Below are 19,704 nucleotides of genomic sequence, written 5' to 3'. Positions count from 1 at the left end.
CAAACCACAAGACTGTTTGTGAACCAAAGACTGCACTGACTGATCTTTGAAAAAGACATAGCAGGTCAAGGGAGTCTGCTCTGTGTGCAGTGGCACCAGGTTAACATGGTCACTTCGTGGCAACCCTGTCACAGGACAGAGGAACACCATGACATTTAGAGTCATATTTGGCCTTAGTGGTTATGGTCATCTCTAGCAGTGTCCTGTGATCTGCTGAAACTGGGGAGTCAGCATTCCTGAAATAACCATAGCACTGGCACAGGCAGACCGGGGTGAAGAAATAAAATCCCTCCCCGGTCTCCATTACTTCCCATACCATCCCCATGGAGGTGGAGACAGGAGGTAGACTGCAGCTGAACACAAGAGAAAATTGAGATCGACTTGGTGTGAACGGACATCCTTAGTGAAGCCTATAGCCTTTCATCACAAGTGCTTAACTGAAGATAGATTATCTGCACAAACACCTATCGCAAACCAAATGTCAAAAAAAAGAGGGAAAAAAAAAGAAATATTCTCATAGCAATTTCCCAGTTTCTTTTGTCCAACCAACAATCGCAAAAACCTAAAGATTCTTCATTCACTATCCTACCTGACAGAGGAGAGCAGCAAAATCCTTTTAATTTAAGAAAATGTAAAAAGCAAATGCTTCATTTTTGCTTGAAAAAGGACAGAAATTATTAATCAATTATCAAAATAGTTGGCACAAATTTTCTTTCAACAGACTAACTGATAACTTTGCTAATCTCATGGCAGCTCTATTTTACAGTTATCAATTGTTTGTTTACCTGAAGAAGAAAGCAAGCTGAGTGGATCAGAGGACCCATTTCTCATGATACAATCAGTTCACCTTTCTGTAGTGATGAGATAAAATGCTTAGTTCAACCCCTAACAACCTAATCTAAATATTTTAAATCTCTTACAAATGAGCACAAATGAGTTTCCTGAAAATACTGCAGGGCAACTCAACAACTCTCCATTCTGGCACGATCATGCAATAATTTGACAGGCATGACATGTTTATTGTTGCCTTGTTTATCTGGTTCAGTCACTATGCAACATGCGTAACACAGCAGGTAACTTGTCTGTCACCCACAGATGACAAAAAAGAAATAAAAAAAGAATCTGATCTGAATTGTTATATTCGCTAAAGGTCTCAAAATGTAAATGCAAAGCAGAACAAACCAAAAGATGGGTGTCCCTACTGTGATGTATGTCCTTAAAAATGAAGTTCTTACCAGGTTCACCAATCAATTACCTCACCACTACACAAAGGGCCAACAAAACATTTTAACATTCAAACAGACCTACTCACCTCTCACCAGTGTTATACTGCACTGCCAGCATACAAGATTTATTGTCACTTCATATGCAAGATCTCCCAGACTGCCCAGTTTATATTTGAGACAAACTTAATATTTTAGTTTAATGCTTATATTTTATGTGCTTTATATTCTGATAAATTTAAAACATCTGCATCTTTCCCACTAAAGAAAATGAAAGAGTATTACAGAATCAGACTATTTAAACACTGTTTTCCCAACACTGTGCTGTAACAACAGTCATCCAGAGACAAAATTACATAAAATTTTATCTCTACTCTAACACATAACATTCAGCTTGATGACACTCAAGTAGCCCTTACTCATTTCCTTGCTGATGTCAGAGCCATTTTAAAAAAAGGACATAGCGAGTCTCTGGGCTGCCAGTCCTGCAGCAGGAGCTCCAGTTCACTCTGTCCTCAAACGTACCAATGGCGGAACCAGCTGACAGTCACGTCTCACACAGGAAGCAGTCAACACGCTCAACTATTCCTACTTGATGACTGCTGTTGCACCGTTGTGCACTTATTGTTTACTTGTAGAAATACAATAAGAAAAGACAAGATCTGAATAGAGTAGTGACTACTGAGTGAATCAGCTTTGCATCAGGGTCAACATTTACTGTTTGCAAATAATAAATAATAATAATAACAAGCAAATAATAACAAGCTCACATGAATTTCTTGTTACATTACAAATAAGAAGACTGTAGTGTCTTTACAATGATGCGATGCTTGGGTCTATGATTTAGCAAAGTGATTTTAGATTACACAGCTTCCTCATAAAAGCAGCTGCGTACACATTTTCCAGCAAAACAACAGCAACACTGGTGGTCACGAGCATTGTCAGGCTTTGTCCGATTACATCTTAACATCGCCACAACTTTTACATTGAAACGCATGTATCATTCTGTGGCACTTCCTCATCCTTCACTGAATTCTCAGCTCTCCCCTGCTGCTGAGTGGCCAGCCAGTGCTTGAGTTATGAGGAAGCAGGAGGGGCTCAGCTCCCCTAAAGGTACTCAAGCCACACTGAAAGCAAAATGAGCTCAAGTTTGGGCTGGTAGTGTGTGTGATACTAATTACTCTAAACTGCATTAGTAAATGACATTTCAACGCCAAAGCCCAGGCACTACTGATCTGAGTTGTTCCGTACTTTATCAACATAGAACAGAACTTGAATTTCTCAAATGAGCCTGTTTGTTTCTTCTTATTTAGTGTAGGTTAGATTTTTCCTGTATTTCATGATCTAATGTGAAAAGAGAGGAAAACATTGAAAAGTTGATGTTAATCAGTCACGTCAGAAACCGCATCTTTTGCTGCATAAATGTAAAAAGTAGTCTTTTCTCAATCTGTGTTTGTGCACTTGTGGTCTGTGTTAGCTGAAGGATTTAATGTATTTGCACAGCTCCATGGAAGTATTGTTGGGCTGCCGCTGTTGTTGTCTTTGAATTTGAATACGCAGATTTTAAATACACATGGTTCAGTGCACTGTGTGGCAGACTGAGCAGACTCCTCTTTGCATACCAACATAATGTGAAATATGTACACATAAATGTAAACAATTTCAAAATGCAGCACACGTGCACTTCTGTGCATGATTACTTTGTGTGAGATGGGTAGTCATCTGTGAAAGTGAAAGTGTTTGCAACAATAGCTATTAGTAGTGCTTCTATGCCTGTGTGGTCTTTATTTGTGTCTGATAAAACAGAAAGTACTCTGTATTATCATATCTCGATAATATGCCTTTTTCAATGCACGCGGCCAGCTAAAAAATAAACCATAATAAAACCAAAATAAATCCAAGAGTACAAAATTTGAGATCCCATCTCCTGAACTGTTACACAACCTCTTGTCACAAAAAGCCAAAATGTGATTTGAAAACTGTCAACAACAGCAACTTAAGTGTAACATCCTCAAAATGGCGCAGCATGCAATTTCATCATCATACTGCTCTGAACCTTCGCCACAAACCAAACACCCATTGCTATACCATACAGACATTTTTGTTTACTCAAAAGCAATCTGGTCAGACTGTGAGTAAGGGGTTTAACTCAAATAGCAGTGAAAAGATGACACAGTAAGCATACAGTGTTCAAAACAGCTTTTACAGATTGTGAGTGTGCAAGTCTGTGCAAGAGGCAATTCTCAACAAAAGAGGTGCACATCTTAAACTGTAAAACATAATTCAACTTGCCTCTTCCCACATCTATCTATAAAACCAACTACATAAATGAAAAAGACTGACAAACAGAACTGATTCCAAAAATGCTGGGACACTGTATAAAGTGCAAATGAAAACAAAATGCAATGATGTACAAATGCTTTTCAACCAATATTTAATTGAATACAGTAGAAATCAGCATATTTAACATTCACTGTAATAAAGATTATTGTGTTTTGTGAATATACACTAATCCTGTGTTTGCTGGCTACAATATAAGAAAAAAGTTGGAACAGAAGTATGTTTACACCTTCTCCCTTCACAACACTCATAAGTGTTTGGGAACTGAAGACTCTAATTGTTGGAGTTTGAAGTCCAACGTTCCTTCCCATTTTTGCTTTATGTACATCTTCAGCTGCTCAACAGCATGGGGTCTCAGTTGTTGTATTTTGTGGTTCATAATGTGCCACACATTTTCAATGAGAGACAGGTCTGGAGTGCAGGTAGGCCAGTCTAGTAACCACGCTTTTTCATCACAAAGCTGCATTGTTGTAACACATGCAGAATGTGTTTTGGCATTGTCTTGCTGGAATAAGCAGAGACCTCCCTGAAATAGATGTCATCTGGGTGGTAGCATATGTTGCTCCAAAACCTGTAAGTACCTTTCAGTTTGAATATTCATAGATATGCAAGTTACCCATGCCATGAGCGCTAACCCACCCACATACTGTCGCAGATGCTGGCTTCTGAACTTTGTGCTGGTAACAGTCTGGAGGACCATTTTTCTCTTTAGTGCAGAGGTCATCCAGGATTTTCAAAAACAATCTGAAATGTGGTGGACTTCCATCAGTGGTGGTCAGTCCATCTCGGGTGAGCTCACGCCCACAGTAGTCAGTGGTGATTCTGTACATTGCTAATATAGGTCTTTCATTTTGCATGGTAGAGTCTTGACTTGCACTTTTAGATGCAGCAACAATCTGTGTTTACCAAACATAGTTTTAGAAACTGTTCCTGAGTCCATATAGTCATATCCTTTATTCTATCATGTCAGTTCTTAATGCAGGGCCACCTAAGGAATCAAAGATCACAGGCTTTTGATTTTGGCTTTCATGCTTGCTGTTGTTTTTTTGTTTTTTGTTTTCAAATTCCTTGCAACTGTGTGAAACATTGTTCTCAAAGCCCTGCCAAAACTGTGTAGAATCCAAGATAATGCCTCCTTATGAAAAACAAAACCTATTTCTGAATTACAAACACTATCGATGAAAGGCAGTAGTACAAATGATTGAGGTTGTATATGCTTTTCCATATTTTAGTCAAAGTAAGAATCCAGTTATACCAGACATTGGTCCTGGAGGATGAAAGACAGTGAAACTTGTTGTACCTACCATACTACTTTGTCTACTGCGCTTCATGTTTCAGTGAAAAAAGTAGATCACCTTTACAGTGATGCTTGAAAAGCACAAAACAATTTAGCAAAAACCACAGGTTTAAAAAAATGAATCACCCCATTTCGACAATGTTTCTTTTTTATGTGTATCACATTTGTTTCAATAACCACTTTTCTCATAACTGGTAGTCCCCAAATTACCAATCACAACTGTATTGTTCTGCCTTATCAGCTGCAGTCCTGCTGCACACAGCCAGTGAAGCTGGAGAGAAGGCCCTTTACTCCTGGCCTTCCAGGTTTTCCCTGTCAAATATTTATAGAAGCTGAAACGTTAGATGACCATCATCAGACTTACGGCTCTCCACACAAGAAGCCAAGCAACCAGCAATGGTAGAGCCACTTCAGACACCAAACCTTGAGTTCCCTCGTGTTTAAAAAGGACTACTGACATGACAATGTGTTTAACCTAACGCTACCGTTTAATAACTTTGACGCACTTCTCAAACTATCAAGTGAACATGAGCCTTTAATGGCAGCGAGGGGGTTGGGAAACGAGATGGCCATCTTTCGCATGAATACTGGGTACTTTTCCAAATTTATCACCATGGTGTCATTAGATCCTCAATCGAACCAACGCTGTCCCTCAATTTATAAGAGAAAAAATAAGATAAATTGAAATAAAATTAAGCGAAAAGCCAGGGCTTATGCTGTGTATCCAGCGGTAGTCGTTTACTTGCCAGTATGTCTGAGCTGCTGGCTAGTTTAGCTAGCAAGATTTGTCTGATTTTTTGACAGCTTAACAAACTTTCTGGAAGCATCTGTAGTCGTTATACAACAGAAGTTGCTCCACGTATTCGATTAAAATTCTTTTAGGTTATTATAAGCATTTTGGTACGACAAGTTAGCAACCACATAGTTAAAACTGTTACACCAACAAAAACAAACACCTTAACACAACGAAATAACTATTAAATGAGCTGCGAGCTTGATACGTGACGGAGCACAGTGTTTTAACAGTCTACGTGAAGTGAGTCTGGGTGTAGCTACAAAATGTTGAACAGCTACCTAACAACCAACATCAGTCAGCCTGACCGGTCGGGAGCTGCTGGTCGCTAAACTAGACACTTAACAAGCCAAAACTAGCCAGCCTCGACCAGCCTGCTGGCTGTGTATCGCAGCATGAAGGCACCACCAGCAACAGCAGACTGAGTGGGGACTGACCTCACTCTGCCTGTCACAGCCGCCCGGGCAGACTTCAAATGCAAACCAAAATGTCATAGTGCCGGAAAGGGCCATTTACCTTGCTGCTCTGGTAGCCTTCAAACGCTCTCAGTGCGCTGTCAGTGAGTTTAACGTGAAAGACGGAGACATTGCTACCGTTGCTCACTCTTCCACAGGACAGTCCGTAGCACTGCTCCTCCTTCAGTGCCGCCATCTTGCTACCGTTCCCACCACGCGCACGGACGCACTCTGTCGTAAACCGAGAACTCCCGTTGCTTTTCAATGAATATTCAATGACCGGTCACTGATGATGAAGTCACCGAGCAGTAATGAAGCCCGGTAGCCACACGTGGACTGTAACAAAAAGACCTTTACACTGCAGCAAACATACCATAATTCAATATTACAGACATAGTAATTATTTTTGAGTAATCAGTACAGTTAATCATCGACTTTTGTTAAATTTACAACTAATTCGGAGACGACGCGCGAATCGATTTAGATTTATTATACTCTTTTATTTAGCAATTATATATATTTTTTCATATAGTTAATGATGTAAGACAAAATATATAATCTTTCCATTATTCGGGAATGAGCTTTGCACATCAGTAATGCGTAGGAAGAGGAAAACGATAGGTCATCTGATTACGTCAGCGAAACGTCAATGCCTGAAAAAAAGCCACCCATCTTGGGAATATCCAGAAAATTTGGAAACATGGAGAGTTATAAAGAAAACATATAAACACCGAATATTTTAGTTATACCAATGACTCTATTATCCTATCATCACACAACCGAGGGCACTGTTTTTATACAGTTTATAATGCTTCGCAAGTTTTGTAAAGCATAAATGTAGATGGAGCAGGAATATTATGTGGAATAAATCCAGAGCTGGAAATAGTTGGAAATGACTGGATACCTTGTCACTGCACTGAAAGAAATTATGATAAGACACACATGGAAACTGTAGTCTGATAACAGACAAATTTTTATTGTGGTGATTATAAAATTAACAAATGCAGGAAGCCTTTCATTTCATTACATTACAGAGTTTATGCAACTTTGACTCTGTCAGCCTACCACCTACTCTGAAGAAGCGCAGACTCAGCGAAGTCACGTAGCCATACGTAAGAAAGTGACGATCAAAAGCGGTGGAATAAATAAAACACCCAAACGAACAAAATTAAAGGAAAAGTTCACAGGTGAAAAATGTAGGGGATGGAAAAAACACACACACACACATCTAATATTATCATCCTTCAACATTTGGTCTTAATCATCAAAAACTGAGGTATAAATGAATAATAAAAATAAACTCTCCTTCACCGCTATTCATTGCCACATCACAGAGAATGTGCCCCATCCTCTGTACTTGTTTCCAACATAAAACAATACCTCCATCAACAAGAAATTAGTCATTTACCAAATGTTGAAAGTACAGCAGATCTACTCTAGCTGATGCGTTAACACCTCTATACACAAGTGCCCAGAAATATAGACACCCTCCGACGTGTTGCGATGCAATTGTGAACTTGTGATGAAATGCAGTCATGTATAAACTTTAAATGTTCTTATTTTTCACCATTGTTGCTGATTCAGTTCCATATTACTTTTTGAAGCTATAGATGGTTGTATATTTTTAACTGCATTAATATTGTAATATTTATTTCTTCCCCTATATATGTTAATGAGGTGGATACAATTTCAGGAAGACCTTTCAATACAATGGCACAACAAACTCCAGCCTCAATACGTACCATAGAACTGACTCAAACCAAAAAACAGTTGCAATAAATCGTACAGGTGTTTCTATTTTTTTCTGGTAACTCGCTGTACGAGTGGAGTCTCTGGTAGAAAGGGTGTGAAAGCTAGCAAACAAGCCAGCTTCTTTTCCCTTGTTTGGACCTAAAATAATAGAGCAACTGCATTACACCAGTCAGCAAGAAATACTGTACCGTAATTAAAACAAAATGAAAACACATATTCTCTCTCGGACAGGGAAAATGACTTTACCTGTACAACACTTTAAAACTCTAGCATAACATAGGACCGTATCACAATAGCTATTTTCAAATGAGAAAAATATTTTTAAATAGCTCACATCTGAATCTAGGTTAAATTATCTTTTATTTTAATTTTCCAACATTAACTACCAAAGACAAAAACAATGGCAGCAGACAAAAAACAGTGGCTGGCAACATGAGAGATGTGCATAAACCTACACATTTATAATGTTGGAAAAACAGTTCCCATAGATGCTTTATGATTTGTCATATAATAGTTCTCAAACATAGCAGAGAAAAAGAGAGTGACAGTGAAGAGGCAACCAACCAGATGATATCTGTACCCCACTTGGCCAAAGGTCAGAAGGCACTGCCAGATGTGCTTCTATGTTTTAGGCTCTTACACTGCAGTAGCTTGGTCAGGCCATCACTACAGGCTTGGCTCAATTTCTAGCAGCTATGACAACTGATAGTGCTACACCGCCAATGGCTACTGCAGTAGCACCAAATAGCCACTTCCAGCTGAGACCCTGTGGAAATAAAAAGGAACAAAGGAGGAGAGAGTGGCTGTTACATAGACAGAAAAATATCATGACACAGTAAAAACCTCAAACCACGACATATGATTTAAAATACTGATACACAAGTCATGCTCACTGTTTATTACCACACAAGTGTTCCCTTGATGATTACATACATATCTCTCCAAAAGAAAGTGTAAGGGCATCACGTCAAAATGGATTCAAGCTGCATTCTAACTCAAAATGACGAAAACTGAATGACTGCCTCACCCATGAAGATTTGGCCCGGTGCTTCTGTGTGCTGCTGCTGCTGCTAGTGGGGTTACCCAGCATCTTCTTATACATGGCTTGCTCTGCTCCTCTCTGCTCTGAATGCTTCTTCACCAGCTTGGAGAGCTCCGCATGGATAGTCTGTACAGAAGAGACAGAGACAGTTCAGCACCCAAACTCCTCTCTATTGCACCAAACAGGTATACCAGCATGGGGGAAACAAAGTTCTGCTACTGTGTAACATGACGAGACTGATTTTCTTTATTAATAGGAATGTTTCAGGAAGAAAATATACTCACATCAACAGACACAAGTACTCACCAAGTTGTCTAGAAAGCATGAAAAATGATGTTACAGGGCTTTTTAAAAGAAATACAATTGACCGTTCTTCTACAGTCGTGATAGATGGATGAAGCATCATTTAAATATATAAATACTGGGGAAAATATTTATGCTGTTCTTTGTAGTCTTGCATGAAATCACAGGCTTGCATCACAGAATTAGCCTGCCATTCAGCCCACATGTCCACACAACTCCAGGATATGGGTTTGGTTATTGTTCCAACACCGTCTAAGATCTGAGTCACTTTACTGCTCTTAAAGCTGGTGAGTGACTAAGCAAACTGATGCTTTCAGAGACAACAAAAATGTTTCGGCTTGTATATGCCTTTCAGAAAGACTGATGTAGCGCCATAACATAGAGTTTGCAGCATTGTTCACTTGATAGCAATTTTATACTTCAGCACAGTCTACCCTTGAAGACATTTGTGGGGAATTACGAGTCGTTGTGTGTCTACACCAATATCTACCATGAGGATTTATCTGCTAAGAACAAGCAGACACATTTACTTTTGTGCAATCAGCTACCCACCAAAATGACAAAAATGACACTGGCTTGTCCCAAAACATGTAACATCCACAGCATCTGTGTGCTCAAATACTGCGCTGAGACAGTCTGAAGCTGTCAAGTCTGCATGTCATATCAAAAAAAGCACAGACAAATAAATCTCTTCTCGTCCATTTGAGTGGAAGACAAAGGGTGTCAATAACTGACACCAATGTGGAAAATTTAGACAGCATGTTTGTCACTGTCTGGAGAATAGAAATTTAGCATGTCATCCTGTCACTCCATGAGGCCCTCGCTTGTTTAAGACCGCCTCATTGATTATAATGGCAGCATCTTGAAGCACACCCACTGTTCTTCCTGTTAGAACATGGTGTAATTTCAGGACTTTCCCCACCATTATAGCACTAAGAGACAAATCCATTTCAATATTAATACAGACAACCTTGCACCAAATTAAAAATGTATGCTGACACAGATATCAGTGCAAATATAACAGTGGAGTGTCTTGATGAGGGCGCAACAATATGCAAATCTAGAATACCCACTTGTTGTTGTATGTCTCAGTACAGCACCCAAGTTCAGGTTACAACCATGTCTGTCCAGACTCTTATATATATATTATGTATATAACATATACAGTGACTGACACAGAACATGGTGCAGTGACAATCACCTAAAGCTCAGTATTCACAAAACCAATGAGCCTGTGGTGGACTGCAGTGCTTTAAATGTGGATGCTGCTGTTGTTAATTTAGATTTGGTAATACATCATATGGTGCACCTTTTCTGTAATGTGATTGTTGGTTTAATAATGAGGTGAAATGGACCAGGTGACATACATGAAGCTGTCAGCCTCTCATGCACTTGCCTTACCAACTAATAGAAAGTGGTTTCAATTCAATAAGAATCAAGTTTAATGTTACACTGGGGACATCGTGTCTGTGGTCTGTTTTCTGCAGGGTTTTGAGTTTTCTGGTGTTTAGAGCTAAATGCTTGTACTACAACAGCAAGTGTTTTTTTCCCTCTTCTCATGGTGGATTGCGCATGTTACAAGCTAATGGTAGTTAGTCAGTTGGTTTACTAGCGAAAAACAGACTGTCAGATTTTTAAACATCAAAGTATCAAAATGGCATAACTTTTCTATGCTCTCTTCGGGTATTGTCATGCTGCTTCACACTGGAGAACTGCTTGTGAACAGTCAGATACTTCCGTGACTTGGATTTTGCACTTGGCCATATTGCAATTTCAGTAATATTTTGATTAACCATTCAGCTCTAGCACAGGTACCACCCTGTCAGGTTAAAGGGCCTGCACGCGCATATAATCTACACCATCCATCTTTGTACTTCAGACATGAGAAGACTCTTAATTGCACATGAGCCCATAAAAACAGAAATCCACTATTACTATTGCAAAATGTAATGTAAATGTTCACAAAATGCTTAAGAGGCAGCCAGGCCATGTGCTGTTTGACAGATTGGTGTAGGACTCAAGTGGGGATTCTGGGCATGAATACCATGCTGCTGCAGCTCACAGCTGATCCAAGAAGCCCACACACTGAGCCGAGTTCTGTCATATAGCCTTATGTAGCCAAAGTACCACGCATACCCAACTGCAAGCAGGAGAACAGTGACGCTAACCAGCTAGTAGTTAGGGCTGGGGTGTAGAGCAAACCTGTTTACAGCAATAACATGAACGCAGATCCTCTTAAATGATGAATCAGCAGTCCGCCTGACCTTGTACAACAAACTAAGTGATTTGATATTTTACCCTATGGCACCCTCTACTGGCCAACAGAAAGAAATGCCATTTCTCCACACTAAAAGCTGTGTTTTATTTAAGTCAGTCCTTCTCAAATAGTGGGGCGCGCCCCCCTGGGGGACAAAAGTAACCCACCCGAAAGCTAAGACGAGGAAATATGACGAAGCATATGTAGCACTTGGCTTCACTGTGACTACAGTGGTAGACGAAAGACCGGTGTGTTTACTGTGTCTAAAAATGCTGGCAGCGGACAGCATGAAGCCAAATAAATTAAGGTGCCACTTGAAGACATTACATCCCAATCATGCTGATAAGCCGCTGGAGTTTTTTCAGCGAAAACGTGCCGAATATTGCCAACAATCATCCCGCTTTGTGAATGCTACTTCAGTAAACCAGCGAGCACTGTTAGCATCATATTATTACATATTATTAAATATTATTATTACTATTATTTATAGTCGTGGTGGGGTGGGGAGGGCGCGAATTGTTTTCTTCTTGCTGGGGGGGCGTAACAGAAAATAATTGAGAAGCGCTGATCTAAGTGAATGTGGAGAGGCAAAAAGTACCTTGTTGCTCGGTTCCAACTTCAGCGCCTTCCTCAAAGTTTGAATGGCTTCTGTGTATTCACCTTGCAAGGCTAGTACCTTGAATGAAAACAAATAATTAATACACCAATCTATCACAGACTAACAGGGAAAGTGAAACAACAAGAGTAACGTGTACCTTGCCCATGCGGAAAAGTGCTTTTATGTTGTCTGGCTGGTGTGCCAGTGCTGAGACACAAGATTTTAGTGCTGCATCATAGTGGTCCAGTTTCAGCTGTGAAGCAGCCATATTGTTTAAGCACTTCACTTTTACATCCATCAGCTCATTCTCCTCTTCAGGACTAATGTCAACTGCAGCAAAAGAAACCACAACGTAAATAAAAAGTTTCACAGTATACAAAAGTGTTAAACATACAATCTTAAAATTATATTATTATAATGCCCATCAGCACATCATTAATGACTTGACTGAAACTTAGTTAAATGTTTTCCCTGCCAATCACTATCTGGGGCGGGCCACATGTAACATTTTGGGGAGGAGTCCCCTCAAGTTTTTGGGGTACAACTAAAGCTTCCAAAAACACATCAAATTAAACACTCTTTCAGTGCCATGCTTCTCGTCCTGCCAACACACTCTGTATGCTCGGTGCTGAGTAACAGAAAATCCCCCACTGAGAAAAAAACTTTCCACTGACTCCTGAGTCGCTGGCCTGCATCTCACCTTTAGAACTTGATTCTGTTATTTGCAGAGCAATGCTATATGAATTGACAGCAAAAGCATAGTCTCCACGCTGATAGTGAACATTGCCTCTCTCTCTCTTTAGGCTGGCCAGGGCAATCTTTTCTGCAGGGGCCAGCAGCTCTAGGTCTGGGGCATCAGTAGCTTCCAGCAGTTCCACTTCCAGGGACAGCTCAGCATAGGGGGGAACCTCAGGTTGCAGACTGGAAAGATGAAAAACCCACAAGTTTACAACTTCAGTTCGCAAGAGACATTAGTCACTAGATTACACATGAGGAATTTCCACCATCACATGCTACACTCTAAGTGTGTGACCTGTAGAATTAAAATTGAATTGCAGCCTTTGCACAAGTAAACCATCCAACTATTTAAGAGCAACGTTTCTCTGCATCTCTATGCATGTTACAACATCATTGTTTCATTGTAAAACTGTGGTAACTAGACTGACCATACCGCACAGCAACTGAAGCTGTACATCAAGCAAGAATGGTAAAGAATCAGTCTGAACAATTAATACCTGGTCTTACTGCATTTCATTAAATACTGGTCAAACAGGATTTGCAAATCATTGCATACTGTTTTCATTTACACTTTAGTGTCACAGCTTTTTTGAAATCAGGGTTATAGATTAAAAGACATCTATACCTCCCCTGAGCACCATATGCATATTTTGCATCAGTCTGAATGAGGGCCTTCTCTCCCATTTCCATGAGCTGCACTGTGAGATCCAGAGCCTGAAAGGAGAACAATCGCACTGCAGTAAGATACTGAACACAACATGTTAAAACCAACTATGTATAATCTGACGTGAGACTGAGAAATCTCTCCATCGCAATTTATGCAGCATCAGCTTTACCTGAATGACATCTCCATCTCCAAGAGTGAAACAGAGGTCCAACTTCTCCTCTACAAGGGTTCCATCCTTCAGGTATGTTTTAAGATTAATCTTTACATTCTGTCCTTTCTGTGGCCGACTGTCTCGTCCTTCCCCTGCCTCAAGGATTTTTTTCTTCAGGTGATCATTACCTGGAAACAAATACACTAAAACTATTACCACTGACCATAGACTGTGCAGTAACGACAGTTAGAAACTTGCTCAAGGAAGCAAGGGGGCAAGAGAGGTGGTGCGAATGTGATCGGAGCAGCTTCCTATCATCATTATCAACCTACAACCTGCTGCAACAACCCCTAAAGGAGTGTTTTCTGTCACGTATTACTCTGATGCTTTTTTTTTACTTGCCTAATACATCAAGCCATTCTTCCACTTGACCTGGAGGATCTGGATCGCTGTCTCCATTTTTCTTTTCTGATTCATTCCTTTTTTCCCCCTTCCCACCACCGGCATCTTCCAGAGGAGGGGGTTCGTCTCCAATGTCTTCTTCATCTAAGACCTCAAAGTCCTCCCCACTGTCCAGCAGCGAGGTTTGTCCATTCTTCTTTTCTGATGACGCACTGTCACGGTTATCAAAGGCGTCCATAGTCTCCTCTTGTTCAGTCATTTTCAGTCAGAATACCCTGAGAGAGGAGGTTAACAATTTCAAAAATGCAACCTTTGACTTATTTAGCTATTTGTGCCAAACCGGAAGCACAGTTAAAATCCAAATAATCCTTTAAAGATTCACCCGCTGCGATAATATCAAAACAGGGAGCTTATACCCTGTGCATAGCTTCTATGCTAACATTGCATCTGCTGTAAAAACTGCCATTCAGAATCACCCGAGTGAGTCCGAATTTCTTATTATCATTAAACAGATTTAAAACATGATTAAACTTACATTTCACATGTAACTTTTTCCTACATGAATGTATTTTGATTAAGAGCGGCTAAGCTAGCCACACGTTTCCAGAAGTTTCTGACAAGTATGCTACAGCTCTTCAAGCGGCTAGCAGGCTGGTGCTAACAGACATTAGCCGGAGAAGTTGACAATAGCCAGCTAGCATTAGCTGTAATCTGGCTAGGTGTTCTAGCCTAGTGCTAGTGGTAGTGTTGATTAAATGGCTGGGATTTTTTTTTATCTTGTCTTATAGTGCACCACTGCTTATATCAACCTCAGAGAGAGCGAGTCATTCAGAGAGATACATGGGATTAACCCATTTATCATTATGAACGGAACCTTACCTTCAAACACTCTCTGTGCAGAGTGTTGTTTTGGTCCTGGGCAATCTCTCCTACAGTTTAGAGCAGTGAAGTCAGTTTGCTGTTGAGGAACAAGAGTCCAGTGGGACCTCTATGGGTTGCTGTAGATACAACATCAAACTGACTTCGCCGCGCTCTGTCGCACATCCCAACAAGCCTTTTCCTTTTAACCTTGAGCTCTTGTACTTCCATTGGGCCGTTTCATGCCTATTAATTTTTAACTTAGAAGTCACCCAAATTATGTTGTTTTAATAAACATCTTAATCGGTCCATCTCTGTACTGGTAAGGTACGTAGCCAGTTGTAACTGTATCCGCTGAGACTTCATCAGTAGCTGTTCATAAATTACACTCTACATGTATAATTACCACTATAATGTAGTAGTAATTACTACTATAATTCTACTGTATAATTCTTCAGGTAATGTGGTATAGTCAAAGAGGAGCATTACCATTATTGGACAAAAATGGCATTATTTCCAGTGACATAACACAACATGATTTTATGGTGAACAGTTTAACTTTGGAGTCAGCAGTTTAAAGTCCAAAATAGTTTGCTACTTATTTGGAGCTTTGATAAGTCATAAAGCTCAAAATTGGGGCTAGTATCTTAAAGTGTAGTTTTACCCCAGACTAAACCATTTTTAAAGGTGTAAGCATGTGTGTGAATCCTAAAAACAATGCTTTTGATAGTGTAGTGAACAATTTAAAGTTAAAATGTGAAACAGGGCACTCTAATCCTTTCCAACTATTTATATGCGGGAAGTCCATTCAAGTTAACCCCTATTCTTCATCAGTCTTTGCCAGAACCTGCCACTTTAAATATCATGCAGATATGTAATGTATTAATTGACTTGACTTTCCAAAATGTAAAAAGGGCGCACCCTCTGAAATCTATTTATTTATTTTTGAAAGAGAAAGTCATCCTATTCTATACTGTGTAAGCTGAATGTGAGGTCAGAGGAAGAGATTCAAACAACAGGGAAAAATCAAATGACATTTATTACTGATGCATTGTTTCTTTTTTGATAAGCAAATTATCTGTTTTTCTTTCAATCTAAAGAAACTTTACAATATAAAGAAACATACAAAGAACATCTTTATTACCTACACAAGACACCTAAGTCCCTAAGACAAGATTCTGAACTATCCTACCATGTAAATACAAAGCAAACCCAAGAGACAGACTGCTTCATACTGAATACTGCCGTGTCATTAGAAAGGACCATGAACAGTACAGGAGAATCATTCCTATCCCCTTCCCTTGAATCCCCCACCCCTCCCCAACTCAACATAACCAGCCCACCCGACCAGCAAATCTTCCTAATGGTACAGTATTATACATCACAATAGAAGTACAGAGATGGCCAACGATCGATATACACAGAGGACTGAGAGAGGATCAGTGAGAGAGCTTCAATCTATACGCTATAACAGGAGCAGATAGCAAAGGACACAGGAACCTTTTGATCTATTTTTAATTTAAAATGAGGTTCTCATAAGCATTTTTTTTTTTACCTTTTTAAAAGTTTTCTTAAATTGATAAAAATCCTTCATATTAAAAAATGCAATAAGAGGTCCCATGATTTTTTTTGTGAGAAGATGCCCTTTGGAAAAATATTCAAAATGATTATTTAAAGCCAATAGTAACATTTAAATGAAACATAAGGAGACGAGGGCAGAGTGAGGACGCCACAGTTTGGTTGCTTCTCTCTGTCCTGTCCTCTCTCTGTCCTATCATCCCCACCATACAATTCTTTAGCATACAGTCTGCATTTATTGATTTACTGTATTCTATACATTTTAATGGAAATTTAGCCACATGAGCCAAATAGTCAGCGCATCTGTTCTCTATGAAAAACATGGACAGATTTATTTATAATTTACTTTCAGCTGTATTCATTGGTAGTGACTGACATATCAAAACATGTCAATGATATCAAAATGCATTATACAGTATTTACAAAAAAGAAAATTAAAGAGAAGGAAGGAGGAGGAAGGGGTGTTTGTGGGGTGAGGGATGGGATTGGAGGAAAGAAGGGAGGTGTGTGTCACTAAATTAAAGGAACACTGGAGAGAGTGTTTCCCAGGCCACCGATAGCCAAATCCTGGAGATGTCCCTGTTGAACTCTGGGTACAATCTGTTTCACATTGATATCAGAAAATTGATAAGTATGTCACCATCACTCGCTGAGGCTGAGACAGTGTGATGCAATGAGAGATCATCTATCTCTTTGAAACAGTGACAGAGAGTTGATCAGACCAAGAGTACATTACATACGGAAAGAAACAAATTAAATAGCATGATACGCAACTATGCTTTTCTTTGTGTGCAGATTCTATGGGCTTTCATTTTATTTTGTTGAGTACATTTAAAATAAAAATAATAAAATAATCTGCTGAAAACAATCCACAAAAATGGCAATATATCCATTACAAATGTATCCCATTATTCCTCTTTTTTGACTGATGTGGCTGCATGATCTGGTAACTGAAAGGGCATCACTATGCTCCCATCCATCGGCGCTGCTACAGTCTCCCATAACTCTGGATCCTTATCCCACACAGATGGGACTCTCTGAGGGACCTGATTGATGGGAGCTTCAAGGAGACAGTTATTTAGCCAATCCTGTCTGGGTTAAGAAAGTGGATCACACAGGATCTGTGAGTTCAACCCAAACTCGAAGCAGGCTTGATGAGTGTATCTGAGGTCCCATAATAATCTCCCAGTCCAAAAGGAGACATCAGAACGAATCCTGGGAGGAGAACAGTGCCGCCTGGAGTCCACAGTGAGGTTGAAATCAAACAAAGCGATGAAGGGGAAGGAACCACGTTTTAAGGATTCACAGACAACTTGTAAATAACAAATAATAAACAACCACAATACAAGCTAAATATGTTGTATTTACAGACAAGACCAAATCCATAGAAGAGATGTTCTTTTGCTCTGCCTGTTACTGAATGAGAACTGGAGCCTATCCTGACAATCAGCACAGGATTTCATCAGAGCCATTCCAACGCAGTAAAAACAGAGACATATGAGAAGGGGTGCTTATTAAGACAAGACAGAAAGACGTACAATCATTCAGGTGCATCAGCAGAAACACTGTACCAGAAAACAGCAATGCTCTGAGAAAGCCTCTGTTTTAAATATATGTGTAGTTTTGGAGATAACACCTCTGCACAAGCTACTTTATTCAGTGGAGACAGTCAATTTTCCAGATTAATCCTACTTTGAAATGTTATGCAAATGGTAAAAACATTTAGGTGGCATAGACTTGAGCTACATAGTTCAGACAAAGTTTTCATGAGAGGTATGTGAAGTGAAACTGGCTGTGACAAAAAAAAGAAAAACAAAAACAACAAGACAAACAAAAAATCAAATAACCTTAAAATCATGTAAACAGAAAATCATTGTGCATTTTTTGAGTGTGTGCTTATTCTGTCATTGTTAATGCTGCTGCTGATATAAAATGTGCCCTTTACAGGAAATCAGAACTACATTAGTAGAATAATATCAATTATGAAAATTATAACAATAATATTACCACCAACAACAAAAAACACAAATATTTAATGAAAACCATTCTTACCCTAAAATAACATTATCAGTTCATCTTTCTCTCTCTCTCTCTTTTTTTAAATCAGTTTTTGAAGGAGAGCTTTCAGCCCCTGTCAGGCAACAACTGCGTGCCCTCATACCTTATGATCAGCATGATATAATGGAGTGGTGGTAGATGCAGAAGGGCATCTTGATTGAGCTTGAATGCCTCCCATGAGGGCAGGTTTTGGGGTTGGGAGAGACAAGCTTGGAACAGTTTCAGGGCCTTACTGTCCTAGGGCCTAGTGTCGAGGCCCGGCAGGTGAGGAGAAGCGAAGAAGTGACCCATCCTGTTGCGTTGAGGCCTTTTTCATGTTCTTACACCCATTTTACAAGCGTTGGGATGGGGGATGAGGGGAGGCCTGCTTTCCAGGGGCATCCCCAGGGGCTGTGCGGCACAGCACACCGTCCACGAGGAGGAGGAGGAAGGGTGGAAGGAAGGGAATGAGGAGGGTAATGCAAGACACACCAGGTGGGTGGGAAAGGGAGATTGGGATAAGGGGAGATGAAAAAGAAATAAAATAAAAGATAAAATAAAAAAAAAATCACACACTCATCGTCATGTTGGGTGAATACTGTAAAGAGAGAAAAAAGAGAGGGAGGGGAGAAAAGATAAGCCAAAACTATATTAAACTTATTACACTACCCAGTAATAGATGAAAGCAATTCAACTAACTAGGCTAAATGCCATTTCCAGTACAACGGCCTTTTGCAGCATACATTACACACAAGAATTAACCCTTTCTAATTTACTATGTCAGTAAACCAGCGGCAAGCAAAGCAGAATCCAGCCAAGGGAGAAAATGTTAGGGAATTTCAGTTCACAGTAAAGACACCATAGCAAAAAGTAGTTATTAATCTCTCCATGCATCAGAGAAAGCATATTATGTGCTTCTTTTCCATGCTTGTGTTTGTGCATGCTGTGTTTGTGTGTTTTTTTTGTGTGTACGTTGGGTAAAGCTGGGAAAACGTGGCACAACATAAAGAACTGATTATCAGCTTGATTTTGTCCTGAAGACTGGTTTCAAGCTGAGGGAGAATTTTTGGTAGTGAATGGCAAACAGAGCAGAGACTGGTTTCACAAAGATATTTGAGACTGGTCTATAGATTCTTAGCCCCCCTTTTTTCCAGAGGGCAAACATTATCAGTTGGAACAGTGCATGGAACTGAGCGATTTAAGGTGTTAGCCA

At 39.7% G+C, this 19,704-nt stretch overlaps 3 protein-coding genes across 7 annotated transcripts in view; all 3 read right to left on the bottom strand.

The window, feature by feature from the left end:
* Positions 1 to 6,382, bottom strand: part of ell (elongation factor RNA polymerase II) — a 32,925-nt gene extending 26,543 nt beyond the window's left edge. Inside the window, exon 1 of one of the 2 annotated variants that reach the window (XM_046390719.1) lies at positions 6,170 to 6,382. In XM_046390719.1, coding sequence (XP_046246675.1) covers positions 6,170 to 6,304 — 135 coding nt within the window. In that variant the 5' untranslated portion in view covers positions 6,305 to 6,382. The remainder of the gene's footprint in view (positions 1 to 6,169) is intronic. The other variant, XM_046390720.1, reaches the window with a different exon arrangement.
* Positions 6,383 to 7,053: 671 nt separating this feature from the next.
* Positions 7,054 to 15,053, bottom strand: fkbp8 (FKBP prolyl isomerase 8). Of its 3 annotated transcripts, none has more exons than XM_046390721.1 (9): positions 14,898 to 15,053; positions 14,019 to 14,293; positions 13,635 to 13,804; positions 13,424 to 13,512; positions 12,761 to 12,981; positions 12,218 to 12,390; positions 12,061 to 12,138; positions 8,888 to 9,028; positions 7,054 to 8,626 (listed from the first exon to the last, which is right to left on the bottom strand). In XM_046390721.1, exons 2-9 carry the CDS (start codon positions 14,275 to 14,277, stop codon positions 8,540 to 8,542), a joined length of 1,218 nt encoding a protein of 405 aa, XP_046246677.1. In that variant the 5' UTR covers positions 14,278 to 14,293; positions 14,898 to 15,053; the 3' UTR covers positions 7,054 to 8,539. The 3 variants fall into 3 exon arrangements, with proteins under 3 accessions (XP_046246677.1, XP_046246678.1, XP_046246679.1); XM_046390722.1 differs by lacking the exon at positions 14,898 to 15,053 and adding an exon at positions 14,554 to 14,714; XM_046390723.1 differs by lacking the exons at positions 7,054 to 8,626; positions 8,888 to 9,028 and adding an exon at positions 11,302 to 11,570 and having other exon boundaries at positions 12,032 to 12,138.
* An 844-nt stretch (positions 15,054 to 15,897) lies between these two features.
* Positions 15,898 to 19,704, bottom strand: part of ssbp4 (single stranded DNA binding protein 4) — an 82,405-nt gene continuing 78,598 nt past the window's right edge. Inside the window, exon 17 of one of the 2 annotated variants that reach the window (XM_046391200.1) lies at positions 15,898 to 18,902. In XM_046391200.1, coding sequence (XP_046247156.1) covers positions 18,825 to 18,902 — 78 coding nt within the window. In that variant the 3' untranslated portion in view covers positions 15,898 to 18,824. Of the gene's footprint in view, positions 19,090 to 19,704 lie in introns of both variants that reach the window. The other variant, XM_046391201.1, reaches the window with a different exon arrangement.

Source organism: Scatophagus argus, chromosome 6, assembly GCF_020382885.2.
Source record: "Scatophagus argus isolate fScaArg1 chromosome 6, fScaArg1.pri, whole genome shotgun sequence".
In the NCBI taxonomy this organism is placed as follows: Eukaryota; Metazoa; Chordata; class Actinopteri; family Scatophagidae; genus Scatophagus; species Scatophagus argus.
Note: the sequence above shows the minus strand (reverse complement) of the source record. Positions and strands in the feature narration are given on the sequence as shown.